Source organism: Macrobrachium nipponense, chromosome 9 (genome assembly GCF_015104395.2).
Source record: "Macrobrachium nipponense isolate FS-2020 chromosome 9, ASM1510439v2, whole genome shotgun sequence".
Taxonomy (NCBI): domain Eukaryota; kingdom Metazoa; phylum Arthropoda; class Malacostraca; order Decapoda; family Palaemonidae; genus Macrobrachium; species Macrobrachium nipponense.
Window position 1 is genome coordinate 28,567,168 of NC_061110.1, and position 19,045 is coordinate 28,586,212.

Genomic DNA, 19,045 nt, shown 5'->3' on the forward strand with positions numbered 1-19,045 from the left:
ATAGGTAAACACACAGTTACATAAAAGAAATTATAAAAAATGTATCGTTTATGTCTTTCAACCCCACACAGAATAGGAATTCGTGCTTTGCTAAATGTCTCATTATTTTGATTAAAAGTTTTGACTGGGTAGAGCCTTTTGAAATGGAATATTTGAAAAAATATATTTATTCGTTTACAGTTAATATAAAAAACATATTTGACTTCACATATTTTCATTACAAACAACTATTTTCATAAAAAGTAAAGGAGATATGGGATTTTTCCTGTCTTGAAGTTGTAAACAATATGTGGCACCACATATTGTTTACAACTAACAAACTAACGGCGGCTGATCCAAAATCAAGCCAAACCACGGGAGTTCCCAGACCACAGAATGCTGGTTCTAAGAGGTTCAACTGTACTTATTCTTTCCCAAAAGTGGGTGGGGTTAGTTACTTTCACTAAAACAATAGAAGTGCTACCGCGACTTTCAAAATTTAAGCTGCTGCAATAGTCAATTAAGTATATCTTAGTTTTACCAGACCACGAACTGATTAATAGCTTTCCTAGGGCTGGCCCGAAGGATTAGATATCTTTATGTAGCTAGGGACCTAGCAATGGGACCTACAGCTTATTAGTGAATTTCTATCACCAAAAATAATTTCCTCTGATTCCACTTTGGCCGAATCAAGAATCGACCTTCAGACCACCGGACATGTAGCTGAGTGTAAAAACCACTCTTCCAACGAGGAACTTGCAAAATGTAAAAATAACTGACAAAAGGCTGACATAAATTTCCTTACCTGCAAGATAAATGATGGCAAGGGTCAAACTTGGCTAAGGCAGGATAGGCATAGCAGATTGTACATAATGAATCATCATCTCCACCAGGGGTCTGTTCACCTCTACTTTCTACACAAGCTTCCAAGTGCCTGATAAACGCTTCAACTTGCTCTATTTCTTCTCTGGATACATCCTCTGGATCTGAGGGAAAAGAGTTGTAAAAAATCACTGGTTATTAAATCCATTCAGTAAAATGCTGGTATAACAAGAACTCTTCATATAGTCAGCAATATATATTTTAAAAACATCCAAAAAAATTTATATTTATATAATACGTACTGTTAGTAATTGCATTTCAATGTTAATTTTTGTTTAGAAAAACAATGAAAAAAGTTAAATCACTTTCACACAAGTCTTTAGGGATAAAACATACTACATAATTTAAACATGAGTTAAAGACTAAAATGAAGAACGACGACCTCGAGTTTATTTTGAGAGATAAAAGTTCTCTGTTGTAACATGATTATCAGTAATACCTTAAGCCACATTACGTATTTCATTATCATGCATTGTTTTAGTAAAATATCTGGAAAATCTTTAATTTTCATAAATACCCCACTGAGACAAGAATCAGAACATAGTACTAAATTGTTTATAAAACAAAAATTATTCCTTTCATGCATTCATCATTCATATATAACCAATGTTTAGGATCTTGCTAAATAACATTCATACTTGTACAAAATGGACAAATAAGGGTTAAGACTTGGTATTATGTGAAACATACGCATATATGTACAGTAGTACCTCGAGATACGAAATTAATCCGTTCCGAGGCGCCATTCGTATCATGAGTTTTTCGTATCTTGGACCACATTTTACATGTAAAATGGTTAATCCGTTCCAAGCCCTCCAAAAACACTCCAGTAAATTTCATAATAAAGCTAAATTGACATATAAACAATGAAATACTACAACAATTTGGACCATTCAATACCTAAATTAATAACAAAATGCAAAATAACCTGTAAATAAAGTGCATTAGTGTACATGGTATACAAGAAATACTGTACGTAAAATGTGGAAGCTTACCTTTCGAGTGAGGCTATCTCCGAAAGTGGCAACAGAGGAGGACAAACGGCAGATACATACACTTAACTTTACGAAACACATAAAAAATGTCAGAAAACAAACTAAACTTTACAAAACACATTAAAAAAACTGTAACACTTACCTTTACAAAAAAAACTTAAAAGAAAATTTATTTTGTCTTTTTTTGATTTTTACATTTCTTTTTACTTTTTTATACTTTACGTAATTTCAATTTCTTCACCACCGAATGGATGCCAGTCCGTTTAAGGAATTTTTCGAACCACCCATGAGAAGCCTTGAACTCTGGGGTTGCCGTTGATGTCCCGTCCCCTCTCTGCCATCGTCTTCGGCTTGGGCAATCAAATCGCCGAAAATAGCGCTGGCCTTCTGGCAGATTGCCGTCTCGGTTATTGTATCGCCATCGATTTCTTTGTCCTCAATCCATACAAGAAGCAGCCTTTCCATTTCATTATGCACATGGCTCCTCTTGTTGAAGAAAATAGTCATGCCCTTGGAAGGTGTAGCTGCTTTGATGGCTTCCTTCTGCTTAAGGATGGTGCCTATCATCGACGGATTTCGGCCGTATTCCTTAGCGATCACACTCAACCGCAAGCCAGCTTCATACTTTTTTATTATCTTCATTTTTGTCTCCATAGAAAGCATTCTCTTCTTTCTGTGAACTTCAGCAACTTTCTTGGGACCCATTACTATACTGTACGTAATCAAGTTATGTAGTACGTATACTAATTAGGTTCTCACACAACACGATAAAGTAGCACAACGAAATCACTAACGAATTTACGTTACTAAACTAAATCGTTGGACCGAACGAATGCTGCATGCGTACGATAAAGATTCTGGTACGAAGTGGCCGGGGTAGGCACGCCACCACGTACGTATAAGATGCATGATGGGAGGGATGCTGTCCAATAGGAGAAAAGGATCTCATGGCGGTGGCTAGCATCAGGAACCAATGGGAGAGCAGGAGGATGGTGGCGAGTCTACTAGAACTAAGATGGCGGCGCGAGTTTCAAAATTGTTATCGGGCGAATCTCGGATTTTCAGAAACCTTTCGTATCTTGAAAACTTTTCGTATGTAGAGCCGTTAAATTTTTTGCATTGGCTTTTGTATCTCGAGTTTTTCGTAAGTTGAGCCTTTCGTATCTCGAGGTACCACTGTATTCCCATAAAGTGTTCTTAAAATGCAAACTTCTAACAAGTGATTCATTCTGTTCTACAAGCTGGCAAATGTTCCCATCTGGGGTCTCCGGTACCCATCAATAATGTACTTATGTAATTGGATATGAAGCTCAGTGAGATAAAAAGGGTTGGAAGTTGGGCAATTACTGAAAAATTACAGTTGATGGGTTTTTGTTTAAAAATTTTTCTCATAAAAAATATGGCTTTTTCATCACAACCCCATTCTCATACATACCTAAATCACAACTTTGGTGGGAAGTCTGGGCTGCTGAATACCCAAAATTGTGATAAAGACCTGCAGATTCTACAGGGGAACACTAAGTTGGGAACCTACAGCTATCAAAACTCAGGGGTTACAAGGAGTATGGACAAGTCCCTTTAAAGTACAGGCGGTCCCCGGGTTACGACGGGTCCGGCTAACGACGATACGAGGTTACGACGCTTTTTCTTAAATATTCATTGAAAAATCCGCCCAGGGTTACGACGCTTGTTCCAAGGTTACGACGCTGACGCTTCCGACACTGAGTTTACGACGCTTTTAAAAAAAGCATACTATGATAAGAATCCTTTATAGTTTAGCACAGTTTCTCTCTCTCTCTCTCTCTCTCTCTCTCTTTGTATTTTCCGACGAAAATAATCACTAATTAGTGTATTTTGATGTTTATTTTCATGACTAAATACATTTTTATAATACAAAAATGATTTACTAATTTTCAAATATTAATTTTGATTAATACTGTATTAGTAAGTTTAATAAGCTGAAATGATATCACATAATAAAAATAATAATTCTCTCTCTCTCTCTCTCTCTCTCTCTCTCTCTCTCTCTCTCTCTCTCTCTCTCTCTCTCTCTCTCTCTCTCTCTACTACAAAGATGTATGTTTTTTGGTATGATAAATAAATGATTTACTACTATTTTCAAATATTAATATTAATTTATACAGCAATAATATCAATTCATTAAAGAAAATACCTTAGTGAATTAGTAAGATTTTAGCTTATATTTAAAAAATTATGGAAGAATGAAGGAAATCCCAGTCTTCTCTCAGTAACCCTTTCTCGAGATCCAGGTACTAAAACTGTCAGATATATCAAGTTCTGTGACAGCCAGGAGGGGGAAGTGCTCATGAAATTTCCCCCCACCCCCCCCCTCTCTCTCTCTCTCGCTTCTCCTCTCGACTCGCGTCTCGCTCGTTCTCTATCTCTCCTCCTCTTCTCGTCTCTCTCTCTCTCTTCTCTACAAGATACTTGTCATACATTTGGTGTTTCTATTTCTTCCTTTTATCTCTCTCGCTCTCAGCAAAAGAATTGATAGACAGACAAACATAATTGCACAATCCTCTCTTTCTCTCTTCTCTGGAGAAATATATGTATTTATGGGAGGGGGAAAAAGTTGCCTACAGACTTCATTTCAATCTATTGAAACCGTAAGGAGTTATCTCTCTCTCTCTCTCTCTCTCTCTCTCTTTTGTATTTTAATGAAAATATACAGTAATTTGTGAATACACAGTGTTGCACATGAAAAAAGTAAATTAGTGATAATTTTAGAGATACGGCCCTAAGAAAAATTGCAAATTAGTGAAATTTTCCCTGTGGACATGTTTTCAAGAATGTCGTTCCGGCTTACGACGATTTTCGGGTTACGACGCATCTTAAGAACGGAACCCCGTCGTAACCCGGGGACTGCCTGTATACTGTAAATGAATAGATGTCAGCTACAGTTATAGAGGACATACACCATATAATTAAAATGATGATGCTAGAGACATCAGAAGACTGCAGCTCTTGGGTACCACATGTAAATAATCAAGGAAACAGAGAATCAGGAAGAGAATGAAGACAATATCCCCAAGTCTCCCCAAAAGTAAAGCCTGGCCTGCTGTTACAACCAATTCCAAAAAGTCTCCATCCATGAGTAATATCCCTAAGGTTTACCATCTAACAAAAGTTGACAGACACATACAGTTATTTGCTAATAAAACAGAATTTACACCCAAGTTACATTCCAAACTAAAGATGCAGAGACGGTTCACATCTTGTAGACTACAACTCTTGCCTGCATTGCTTCACCATCTGTCACATCACTGCAGAGTGGATACCTGAGCCAATATAAAAAATTTTGCAAACATTTCTTGGACTGACCTATATACATTACCTGTACAGTGGTCCCCCCGTATTCGCGGGGGATGCATACCAGAACAGCGAATAGTTAGAATCGCGAAGTGTTTGGAACCCCTATAAAAACGCTAAAAACAGCCTATTTTGTTAGTTAAAACTTAAGAAAAACCACTAAAAATGTTCAATACTTGGTTTTTAATAGTATTTTATCACAAAAAGTGCATTTTATGATGAAATTGATAACAAAAACCAGGAATTTGTGGATATTTCTCGTAGAAAAATACCGCGAATGCGCAAATTTTCCGCGAATAATGCAGGGAAACGTTCCTGAGAGAAATCCGCGAATGAGTGAGTCCGCGAATCCGGAGAACGCGAATACGGGGGTCCACTGTATACAGGTGCCAATTCTGGAATCTCTGTTCTACTTAGGTAACAATGGACTGCTCTTACTGGGCAGATAAGGACCTGTATGTTACAAGTTATGTAAGCATGAGAAGGAATGGTAAAAGGTGCTACAGATGGGTCCTGGCTTCCTGAAGTTTAGGTCTTTGCCACCAAATCTAATGCTAACAACAGACCACTGGAATCCCATTCTTTTGTATGCACAGATCTGCAGAACATGAACCTCCCTGACCTGCCAAAAAGAAGAAAAAGCTTGGAGAGTGATGGCTTCTATAAGGTTTCAATTGGAGGCTGCATCCAACTACTTGAAAGGAAGAAAAATTTCACCTTTCCTAAATGCTGAAGTCTTTCAAGTTCCAATGAAGAACCCACACTGAGTCTAAACAACTCAAGCTTGACAACTATTGATGGTGTCAATAAAATGAAAATTGTTTGTTATTAAAGGATCTTTGTCAAACAGGTAATAACTTTTTTTACTTCTGTGATTGCCGGGTAGTTTCCATGAGTGAAGCTCTAACATTTCAAAGTTTCTCTGGAATCTTAAAATTGCAGCTGATCAAGCAACTTCTCCCAAATGGGGTTCCTCCTATGATTACCTCTCAGTAGGGATGGGAGGTAGGAAAACCCATGACTTGCCTAGCTAGTCCAAACTGAGGGAAGGCATACAAGTCCAGATTGTCCAAGGAATGATAAGGGAGCATGCTGAATAATGATGCAAGGATTGACAGAGCAGTAAGAATTTAACTACAGACTTGAAGAAACATTTTTTGTTACTGGTATATAATAATATCCCAGTAGTAGATGACATACAGTCAGCACTACTCTATGCAAAAACATGGGTGCTAACATGAAATGGATATTCAGAAAATGTGTGACTACAGAATGTTGTTATTAATGGCCAGTATGTTAGATGAAAACTCATAATATGAATAGGGAAATGGCATAAAGATGTGGTGTAGTGTCCAAAAGCTGAAAAAAATTACTGAGAACTCAAAGATTAACATAGTTGGGACATGTGATGAAAAACAATGAGGAACAGTTAGTCAAAAGAACAGATTAGAAGGAGCAAGAAGAAAACTTGCCAGAGGACCAAGTCTTCTGATTTCTACAGCCTTCATGTATGGTACTGGATCCTACAGGCATAACCAAACACTATAGGATATTTAGCTTCTAGGTCTCCTACCTAAATAGCAACTAATGCAAATATATGATTAATGACTGTGATAGAACAAGCTATGTTTCTTCATAAAATATTTGTTTATGCAAACCACTAATCACTTGAGTTCCTTCTTCCCAAAGCCACAAGTTTTGGACATACATACTGGGGATACAGCTGGCATGTGAGTGTGAGACTTTTCTGTCTGGCAGCCAAATTAAAGGTGAACTCAATAACACTGACACAAATATAGGCATGTATAATTAAGTGGCTTGTGAAAACCTTTTATCACAAGTTTCTTACTCTAACTGGTACTGTTCTCCTTTGTTTCCTATATACTATACTTGAATTTTATAGCATGGCTGCTATTAGTCCTCAAAGGATGAGCAGGGCTCCATAAGACAGACCAACCAATCTCAAAGAATTCTCTTATATTTGATCTCAACCCAAACAACGTTTATTGGCACAGTGATAGGATACAGTAAAGGACTTAGGGCAAGAGGACTCTATCCGCTGTCTGCAGCAACTACCTTAGTTTTCCTTCCATCCTACTTGCACAGCTGTGACAACAGTACTTATATCTATCTTCCTTATTATACCAAGGTCTGTCCCAGAGCTCATTTACCTCTGGGGATTGGCACCCAAAAATTTCTGGCTGTGTATTTTCCTGTCTAAAAAAGTGATAATTATTATTAATCCAATAACTATTAGACAATATTGTTATTGAAACTCATTAGTAAATTACTTTTTAAAATTGATAGATAATTTGAGTTTACCGAAAGGGTAAATTTGGTTCGCCTAACTTCTTGGTTCCAAAAGTGGATATGAAAGTAGTCCCAATCATGCTTGACTTACAAGCATTGGTGTTTACTAAAATGGCAATTTGTCGAAAATTGCATTTTTCCTAACTATACAAACCTGAGGTCATTTAACAATAGGGAGGTAACTAGCGGCAGCTGGAACGGTCGTAAGCTTCAAACAAGGGAGTTCGGTAGTTAACTGCTTGTCCAACAGTGCACGCCCCGCGCGACTGGGAGGTGAAGAATCACTTTTGCTTTAGGCCCAGGAAAAACGCAGAGTGAGGGGTGGCATGAGGTGGGGCTATATGTAAAGGACCTCAGGTTTGTATAGTTAGGAAAAATGCAATTTTCAACAAATTGCCATTTGTTCCGATACGTAATACAAACCTTTCGGTCCTTTAACAATAGGAAGACTTACTTCTTGGTGGGAGGAATCTGAGTCTTAAGAACAGACTGGTGTTCACCCAACCTTGGATTCCCTCCCTGGTCGTAAGAGCAGAGGGAGGGATCCTAGCCTCTGCCCAATTGATCGGGGTATGTACCGCAGGATCAATGGTCAGACCTCTGGACCCAAGTAATAAGAGAGAGGCAAGCGTACCTCTTAAAACTTGCAAGCAAGAACTTGTTCCTATTGCAAGAGGCAATATGAAGTCATGGGTTGTCTCTTGTTGGCTTCCACTTCCCGCCCCTGGTTGGGGGAAGTGGTGAATAATTGCTCCTATCCCTACTGAAAGGGATAGGATGGGGCTCGGTCGAGTAGCTTACCTGCATCGCCTCCTGATCCAGCGTAGTGACGACCGCGTCCCTCTGCCCACAGGTAGAGGGAGAGAAAAAGATGGGGAAGAGAAGGCCAGTCACATTCTCATTCACCTATCCATTCATGCAGTCACACAAGGATGCAATGCTGTTCTGTCCGCTTGGGAGCTGGGTAAGCTACACAACCTGTTGAGCAGCCACCACGGATCCTAAGGAACAAGTGTCCAAGGACCTGTGGGCCATATCCTGAAGTTAGAAGGAGGTGCATGTGGTCTGGTTGGACCAGACCCCTGCCTTCAGTACCTGCGCCACGGAGAAGTTCTTGCAGAACGCGAAGGAAGGATTAATATCTCTGACTTCGTGGGCTCTCGGACAAAGGGTACGGATGTCGTCGCTACCATCAGCTTCGTACGCCCTCCTGATCACCTCACACAGCCAGAAAGAAAGGGTGTTCCAGTTACTTCTTTCTTGGTCATCCCAGTGCTAGTGAAGAGGTGTCAACACTCAGACCTGAGGTGTCGAGTTCTCTTCAGATAGCGCCATCGCGCCCTCACAGGACAAAGCAGCATCTCCTTCGCATCGAAGGCGGTGAAGTCCATTAGGGAAGGGATTGTGAAGGACTCAAACCGATCGGCAGGGACCGAAGGATTCTGAGTCTTCGCTACGAAGTTCGGTACGAAATCGAGCGTCACAAATCCCCATCCCCTGGATGCTTAAATTTGCAGGAAAAGCCATGCAGTTCCTTCAGAGGAAAAGAAGGGAATAGTCGCTATGACCTATCCCCCTTCTTGACATAATCTTCGGTGATGTCCAGTACCCATACTAGTCTATCTGTCTGCAGCGTAGTGTCTCGCATTCTCGTATCCCATTGCAGCGAAGTCTCTCGCGGTCTCGTATCCATCTCCGTAGTGGACAGGACACCGACACTCCATGGTGGTGGGTGTCGATGTTATGGGTATTGGGACAAGCTAGTAGGACGAAGTAATGATTGATCTGGAACAACCGAACTAAGTCCACAGCGTAGCTCGCAACTGACTTGGGCGCTTTGACAGCTGCCGACTGACAGCGTTCGATTGTGTGAGGGAAGCTGTCCAAGCATCCGAGCAAGTCACATGACCTTCGCCTTTAAAGGGGTATGCCGAGAGACCATACAAATCATCTATTTGTTTGCCACCAATGCTGGACGGCGAGGTGATGATTCTCTCAAGGCATGGGCCCAACAGGTGAAAGTCAATTGCCTTCTAGAGACCGAGGTCCCTGATGGCAAGACACAATTCTCATAGCAGTTGAATCTCAGCTAAGGAGAAACAACAATTATGTGCCGTTGAAGACGAAGGTGGAAGGTGAATGCACCCTACGTTTTCACAGCCGAATCGAGAGAAGTAATTCTCAGATTCTGAACCTGTGCTTACAAAGGACTCAACACGCTAAACCACTATTTCATTGCTGTTCGGTGAGAAGTCGTAGTTGCGATGAAAGCAGGGCGCCTTTCAGTAATAAAAACACAGGGATGTACTGCCTGAAGAACCGCTCTTGTTCTTCAGGTTATCCAGGGAGGACAAAATAGTACTTGGAAGTAGAGCTGGCAGGGCAGGGAACAGGCGATGTCTTCCGTTATACATCTGTAATTCGGGGTGAACAATAAACAATTGCACATCTACGAATACAAGATATTTTAGAAGACAAACTCAGATGTCTGAAGAAATCATTCCGCACTATCGCAGAGGTGCGATGCAGCGGGAGACTAGGCTACAGACTTCTGTTACCGTGCGGTAAACAGAAAGATGATAGTCTATTGAGATATCTGTCTGAAAATTCTCGCAATGTCCAAGGCGATTCAGTAGAGATGGTCATTCATGTATGCGAGAATCCCAGTCAATCAGAGACCTAAGTCTGTGATTGTCTGGCAGAGATACGGTTCGGTAGTCAATCATTGTAGAGGAGAGAGGCATAAACCGACCGTGAATCTCGGAGAGCCAGCTGGTACTGGGCTGCGGCAGGCAACCCAATACAATGTTAACTCTCGCTCACTCGTCATCCTGAGTTGCCAGGTAATCCATTCCAAGAAGGAATGCGTTCGGCTAGAACCAACGACCGTAAAAAAAAAAAAAATACGCTCGAGCAATTGTATTTAAACGAAACGAATTTCGGTGAATACAAAAGCTTTGGTGGTGTTGTCGTAACAATACCATAAGTATCTCAAAATCAAAACTGGTAACACCTGGGAGGTTGCAGGCAGTCCCGAATTGCAGTTCAATTAAGATACTATTCGTCTCGGTCACAATCCGTAAAGTTAACTAAGGTATGTGCCTACACCCCGGACAATTCAACTGATTAACAGAATCATGTCGCGAGGGCAATATATGTAGTATATTTGTAGGTTCCTGTACAAAGACCTCCATCCTAAATTCTTTTCCATTCGAGGAATGAGAATAAGGATTGGAAGCCGACACCCTTCATTCTCTAATGAGGAGAGTGAAGGAGAAGGCTTCCCCGAAGGAAAGCTTCAATGGTGATAACAAAATACCGAAGACGATAGTTCAAGCCAAACTGGATGTTCCCATCCATTCTTCTCTATCCCAGGGTTGGCTGCCTACTGTGAGATATTCTTCCTTCAGCAGCAGTGATTCTTTCAAACGCTAGAAATTCCAGGAATTCAAGCATTCGGTGAGATTTCCGATTATCGTAGTAACAATTATCTGGGATTCTTGTCTAGCCCACTCTGGACCGTGGTTTCACCCAAGTGTTTGCAGATCGTAAAAAACCAGAACACTCTGAGTGTGCTAGAAATTCTGAAGAAATTCTAAGCGCTCGGCGAAACCCCCACCGAATTCGTCAGACGATCATCGGTTGGTGGTCCTCCCGATTCCCGTAGAAATCGAGGATGGGGCAGGATCCTTCCTCAACGACAGGGACTTACGTCCGGTAGGACCCGAAGGTTCCCCCCCAGGAATGCAGTCCCCAACGTGGAATCCTACAGAGAACGCTCTGCAGGATCCCTCCCCTTTCCCTCGTAGTCGTAGGGAGAGAGGGAATGGGGGAGGAACTGGATACTCGCTCGCCTTCCCTGCGGAACTAGCAGTTGGAGAAGCGAGTACGAGCAGCCATCACCTTGATGCGATGGCTGCTCAGAGTCTGGGAAAACGTTATCGTCAGGAGAAAACGTTTTCCCGAGGATGGTTACGAACTTGTACTGTAGGTTAAGCGTTTGCCGCCACCGTGAACGTCGTCTGGGTGAGGCTGAGCGAGCACCTGACAGGAGAGAGCCGATGCCGTCCTCCGATGCGTCCCAGTCCTCGTCAAGGCCGAAACCTCTCAAGAGGACCGAAGGGGGAACGCGCCCCGTTCTCTTGAATGAGTGGTCGAGACGGACGGTCACGTGAACAGCAGTGATGGTCCCTCCAAGTCTGGGAAGCGTCATTCATCCTTGCCAGGAACCCCACCCTCACAGTCACTCCTGTTTGCCTTGTTCCTCCCGGTGTAGCCTAAGGAGGTTGAAGGGACAGGTGAGGGAGACCTGATGCTCCTACGCTGCCTACTAGCATGCTAATAGGCTGGGAGGACTGCAGGCGGTGGCGATCGAGCTGCAGGTCTGGACCAGCGGTTTCTTGTGGAGAAAAGCTGGACCAAGGAACGGAGCGTCGGTCTTTTTATGTCAGGGGAGCTGTTATGAGAGCTCCTCCCCTGCCTACCAGCAGAACCGGTAGGCTGGGAGGACTGAGGCGATCATCAACCACGGTGATGATCAAGTTGCTGGTCTGGACCAGCAGTTTTCCTGCCTTCAGGAGATCACTGGCGGTCGAGCTGCAGGCCTGGTCGTGTGGCTCTCCTGGGGAGAGCGGCTAGACAGAGAGCAGCGGCGACGGTCCCGACGGCAATCCTTCCCCGAGGTCATTGTGCTGACGAATCAGCGCAATGACCTCAGCAAAATTCCTCTGGATCTCAGGAGTGACCGCATCTTGAGGAGTAGGACCGTCAAGCCCCTCCAGCAAGAGCGATTCCCGAGACCCTCCTCCTTCAGAAGGAGGAACAGCGGCAGACCCCTCCCGGTCTCCTCCTGCCACTTGCGCATACGACCTGGTTGATCCGAGGATTGTGCCTGGCACGTAGGGCGTCGTGGCGGATTTGATCAATCCTTGTTGCCTCGCCCTTCCCAGTGTAACCCGAGGAGGTTGAAGGAACAGGAGAGGAAGACCTGACGTTCCCCCCTCACTCACCAGTAGAACCGGTGTGCTTGGGGGGCTGCTGGCGATCAACCCGCGGTGGCGATCGAGCTGCAGGCCTGGTCGCACCGCACCTGGCTGGACCAAGAACAGTGGCCCTGGTCCCGTGCGTCAGAGGAGCTGCTGCTGGTCCCCCTATCCGTCCGGTCCCAGTGGGAGCGGCGGTCAGGGGACCTGCAGAGACCACTGTCGCAGTGCCTGTTCTCACGGCGCGTCGAACCGCTGGAACCAGCCAAGGCTGGTTCCTGCGATCGAGGGGACCTCTTACCAGCCTCAGCCCATGGCCGATCTGGGACCGTCACGGCAACCCTGGTAACCAGCTGGTCGCTACGAGAGCGATCACTGGTCTGGAGAGAGTCACCTGAGCGGCTCTCACCAGCCTTCCGCTCTGTGCCTTGGTCCTGGCACCGAGCGAACTCGGACACCTGAGCCTTGGCTGCACGGTCGCCCTCGGGAGACCGCAGACTCGGTACCTCTCGCGAACGAGAGCTCGAGCCGGAACCTGGTGTAGCGGTAGCGCCCCTAGCACCAGGCGAGGAAGTACCGGTGTTAGCCGGTACCCCTCTGGTCCCCGTCTTCTTCCTTGCAGAAGGAGAGACGGGCCCCGCTTCCGAAGGAGCAGGAGGACCAGCGAAAGAAACTCCTGTCCCATCTAAGTGAGACAGGCCCTTAGAAGTTCCCAAGGGAGCCTTCTTAGGGGGGGCGGAGGCAGCCTTCTTCTTCCTCAGCTTTGGAAGCCTTGGAAGTCGAAGGGGAAGAGGCGGTAGCAGGCGACGAAGAAGACGACTTACGGCATCTTCTTCTTCTTCTTCGTCAGCTCCCTCAGGACAGACGTCAGGTCCTCCATCCAGGATGGAGCCGGGGCTGCTGTTGCCGCAGGGCCCGGCTGCACCTGTCCGGAAGGACCAGCGACTGGGGCAGCAACACCACGGGCTGGAATGACATCGGCAGGTGCAGGAACAGCAAGAGCGGTAGGTACGGCAGTTACGGTAGGCAGGTCAGGTACAGCAGGAGACGGGGCAGCAGCCAGCGACATCCTGGGTACCGGCGGCAGGTCCAGGGGCGAGCTCTTCGGGCATCGGAAGTCAGGGGCTGGCAGCACGAAGAACCCGGAAGGGGGAGGCACGCCTCTCCTCGGCACGGCAGCCATCAGGCCCTGCACAGCGGCCGTCGGTGATTAGGAGGGGTTCCCCCTCGCGGTTGGGGCACCTCGTGCCCTCCTCTACGCTCAACAGATCGGGTGAAGAGAAGGACCGAGAAACCCAACCCGAAGAGGAAGGAGCCATACGCGGGAGCTGAGCCGGGGGCAGGAAAGAAGAGGAAGTGTCCGAAACCAAGGGAGTCGCTGGAGAGCTTTCTAACGACTCCTTGGCAGGTCTACGCTTCCTCCTACCCTCGTACAGCACCCACTGCACCTCCGACCAATTTACACAAAATTACATGGCTCGGCCGAGGGCATTCAAGCCCCCACACAAAGGACATGAAAATCTATCTCGGGGAAAGAGCGAAAGGCCCCACACTTGCAGCCCTCCACACCAGGACAAACTCTGCGGCTGAAGGGGGGGGCGCGGGGATAGCTCCATTGCACGAGAATCCATAATCAATGTAATAAAAAGTAATAAAGAAAGTCACGTACAGTGGGCCCCCCGTATTCGCGTTCTCCGGATTCGCGGATTTTTATCTGGACCATATCTAACCATTATTTGTGGTGAATTCACCTATTCGCGGGATTTTCCGACAATAAATAATCACTAATTAGTTTATTTTGATGTTATTTTCCTGCCTAAATACATTTTTATGATACAAAAAGGATTTACTAATTTTTAAATATTAATATTGATCAATACTGTATTAGTAAGTTTAATAAGATTAAATGATATCACATAATAACTAATAATTCTCTCTCTCCTACAGGGATGTATGCTTTTTGTGTGATAAATTATTTACTAATTTTCTAATATTAGTATCAATGTAAAGAGCAATCACTTCAAGAAAGAAAATACTACATTGTATTAGTAAGATTTTAGTTTATAAATTATGTAATGAAGGAAATCCCAGTCTTCACACATCTTTCTTTCGAACTCCAGGTCTCTCTCTCTCTCTCTCTCTCTCTCTCTCTCTCTCTCTCTCTCTCTCTCTCTCTCTCTCTCTCTACTGAGATGAGAGATTTTTATGGTACACTATGTATATGTTTATTAATATTTTCATATGATAATAGTAATATTAATAATGATAATAATAATAATAACTGTGAATACATAAATCATAAGTGAAAGTATTTTACAAATACATAATACGAAAATCTCTCTCTCTCTCTCTCTCTCTCTCTCTCTCTCTCTCTCTTACAGAAATGTATGTTTTTTGGATGATAAATGATTTACTGATTTTCAAATATCAACATTATTGTAAACAGCAATATCAAGAAAATACTAAAGTGAATGAGCAAGATTTTAGTTTATAAATAAAAAATTATGTAAGAATGAAATGAATGAAAGAAAATACATTTTACCCGGCATCTTTCTCTTTGGACTCCAGTAGCAAGCCGAGTTGGCTGGGGTCTAACAACTGATGCCCTCTCAATGATCACGTAAATTCTCTCTCTCTCTCTCTCTCTCTCTCTCTCTCTCTTACTGAGATGAGAATTTCTATGGTACATGTGTATGTTTATTAATATTTTCACATAATGATAATAATAGTAATATAATTAATTTCAAAATTCATGTTATAGTATTTTATAGAAGTACAATAATCTATCCATTTCAGTCTTTTAAATAAGGATAACAACCCTACCCACCCCCCCATCTCTCTCTCTCTCCTCTCTCTCTCTGCTCTCTCTCTCTCTCTTTGCCACACGAGATAGTATGTCTTAGTGGTAACTCTCGCCCTCTGTTTGGGCTGGAATTGTATGTATAAGTGTATCTTTAAGGACTACTACATTTTATGGTAAAATAATAATATACAGCACTAGTTTACAAATAATATTAAGTTATAACAAATTTTCAAATATTAATAAGATTAATTAAAAATAGTGATTCCCAATCTTTTTATCCACGTGGAGGAAGGTGGGCGGGGGAGTATATGACAGTTTGATACATATACATATTGGCGGAGGGGAAGGAGTCGGAGTTTAGGAGTTATTCTCTCTCTCTCTCTCTCTCTCTCTCTCTCTCTCTCTCTCTCTCTCTCTCTCTCTCTCATTATTATTCTCTCTGTCTCAGAAATAATTCATAATTTCACTCTTGATGGTCAGATATATGACATTGCCCTTCAGTGGTGTCTCTCTCTCTCTCTCTCTCTCTCTCTCTCTCTCTCTCTCTCTCTCTCTCTCTCTCTCTCTCTCTCTCTCTCTCTCTCTCTCTGTTTATTGGTGTAGGTATATATATTAATGGTAAAAAATGTTTAAGATGACTTTGAAATGATATTAATAATATAACCTCAAAGATTAATACAGTAATAGGTTAGTAATTTTAGGTATATTTGAAGTAGGATGTTATTAAAGGCATACATTTGGTATCTGAACTTTCAAGATAGGCAGTTATAAGCATTTTTAATGGTTGTTCTAACTATTCGCGGGTTTCAACTATTCACGGGGGTGTCTGGTACACATCACCCGCGAATACGAGGGAAACACTGTACTTACAATACACTTTCATTACACTGACAAACCAAGTTGAGAAACAACACAACCAAAGCATACGACGATGAAGCGGGCAGAAAGCGATGACGAACACGTCCTCCACCAACGAGGCCAAAAGCAAAAGTGATTCTTCACCTTCCAGTCACGCGGTGCGCGCACTGTCAGACAAGCAGTTAACCACCGAACTCCCTTGTTCGAAGCTTACGACCGTTCCAGCTGCCGCTAGTTACCTTCCTATTGTTAAAGGACCGAAAGGTTTGTATTACGTATCGGAACAAAGGTGGTATTTCCTTTGCAGTATTTTATAATCAAGCTAAATAGATTTCCCAGTTATCTTTAATATCAGGGTTTTTTTTAAGTGTTCAAGGAAATACATTCATGATGATCTACTTCCAACGGGCATTATCCCACTGACAGTGACATCACAGGTGTCAGCTGAAGGCACTAGTTAATTTAAAAATGAAAAGGCAGAGAGCCAAGTACTTTTGTGTATTTTACACATCTTGGCACTCTGTCTCCTCATTTTTAACTTTCCTTGTGGCTTCAGCTAATAAACAAAAAAATTTGCTTACTTTTGTGATTTCTTAGCGTGTCACAGGTGTTGTGAAAGATTGCCGTGACACTCTTCTTTTTCCTATAGGAATATAAAAAGTACTTTTTCTTAAAGACAAGCATTATTAACCCAAGAGGTGCTAGGGGGTTGCTACCAAAGTAATGGAACCAATATTTTCTTATTCATTTTTTTTACTTATCACCTAATGTTATACATGGTTGTATTCTCGTTTCACAGATTAACCCTTTAACGCCAATTGGACGTATTAAACGTCGACGAAAATTGTCTGTAGGGTGCCGATTGGATGTATGGTACGTCGACAAAAAAAAGTTTTTTTAAAAATTCACGGAAAAATAGTCATAGGCCTACTAGGCGAAAACTTTTGAATCACGCACCTTGGGGGATGCTGGGAGCTCAAAGATCATGATGTTGTTTTGTTTACAATCGTCACCCAGGTGCAAAGTGTGAATTTCTTTCTTCTCGCACTAAAAAGCATCAGTGACACATCTCAGAAATTATTTTGTCACTTTGACATAATTATTAACTATTTTAGATTAGCCATTACATGGAATATTATATATGAAAATGTGTGCAATTTCATGTAGAATACAACAAAAAAATAACTCACGGTTGTAGCTTTTATCAATTTTAAAATATTTTCATATAAATAACGATAAGTGCCAAATTTTCAACCTTCGGTTACCTTTGACTCGTCCGAAATGGTCAAAAAACGCAATTGTAAGCTGAAACTCTTACATTCTAGTAATATTCAATAATTTACCTTTATTTTGCAACAAATTGGAAGTCTCTAGCACAATATTTTGATTTATGGTGAATTTATGCAAAAAAAAAAAAATTTTCCTCACGTCTGCACGGTAACTCTTCCGAAAAAAAATTTTTTTCATCCAATTGTCGTAACGTTTGCACCATTTTAAATTAGCCGTTGTGTAAAGTTTTATATATGAAAATGTGCACAATTTCATGAAGAATACAACAATAAACATCTCATGGTTGTAGCTTTTATCAGTTTTGAAATATTTTCATATAAATAACGATAAGTGCCAAAATTTCAACCTTCGAACAACTTTGACTAGACCGAAATGGTCGAAAAACGCAATTGTAAGCTAAAACTATTACATTCTAGTAATATTCAATCATTTACCTTTATTTGGCAACAAATTGGAAGTCTCTAGCACAATATTTCGATTTATGGTGAATTTATGAAATAAACTTTTTCCTTACGTCCGTGCGGTAACTCGTCTGAAAAAATCAGACATTTTTTCGTCCGATTGTCGTAATGTTTGCACCATTTTAAATTAGCCGTTACATAAAGTTTTATATATGAAAATGTGTGCAATTTCATGTAAAATACAACAAAAAACAACCTATGGTTGTAGCTTTTATCACTTTTGAAATATTTTCATACAAATAATGATATAGAAAAAATTCGTCCTTCGGTCAACTTTAACTCGACCGAAATGGTCGAAAACTGCAATTGTAAGCTACAACACTTACAGTCTAGTAATATTCAATCAATTACCTTCATTTTGCAACAAACGGGAAGTCTGTAGCACAATATTTCGATTTATGGTGAATTCTTGAAAACAGCTTTTTTTTTTTTATGTCCGCACGTTACGAATTCATGCATCATTTTGTGATAATATTTTCTGTGTTGCTTTGATCGTTTTACAATTTGTTATATACCAAAATCATCGCAATTTAGTGTACAATACAACAAAAAAATAATTAGCTCATTAGCTTTAACCGAAAACTGCAATTGTAAGCTACAACACTTACAGTCTAGTAATATTCAATCAATTACCTTCATTTTACAACAAACGGGAAGTCTCCAGCAAAATATTTAGATTTATGGTGAATTTTTGAAAACAGCTTTTTTTTACGTCTGCTCGTTACAAATTCATGCATCATATTGTGATAATATTTTCTCTGTGTTGCTTTGATCGTTTTACAATTTGTTATATACCAGATTCATCGCAATTTAGTGTACAATACAACGAAAAAATAATTAGCTCATTAGCTTTAACCATTTTGCTCACAGCGCGATTTGCATACAGTTATATATGAATTTTTTTTCGTGCTGTCATACATTCCAATATTTATATATGATAATGATATTTTTTTAATTTCTGATGGTTGCATACTAAACTTCAGGCAATGACAAAAAAATGAGCCAAAAATGAACTCTTAATCTTGAAAATTGAGCGTGCTGTGATATTTTGAAAAAAACTTTTTTCCGCTTCGGCGCTCACTCGCGAACGCCGCCAGGATACGGGAGACACTTTCGGAAATAACGGCTAGGCGTTTAAGGGTTAATCAAAACTAT

The 19,045-nt window shown here is 41.8% G+C and overlaps 1 protein-coding gene across 2 annotated transcripts in view; it reads right to left on the minus strand.

The window, feature by feature from the left end:
* The window catches only part of LOC135217984 (E3 ubiquitin-protein ligase RNF123-like), a 245,262-nt gene that overhangs the window by 19,558 nt on the left and 206,659 nt on the right, over positions 1 to 19,045 (minus strand). For both annotated transcript variants that reach the window (XM_064254111.1, XM_064254112.1), the window contains exon 24: positions 785 to 965. In XM_064254111.1, coding sequence (XP_064110181.1) covers positions 785 to 965 — 181 coding nt within the window. The remainder of the gene's footprint in view (positions 1 to 784; positions 966 to 19,045) is intronic.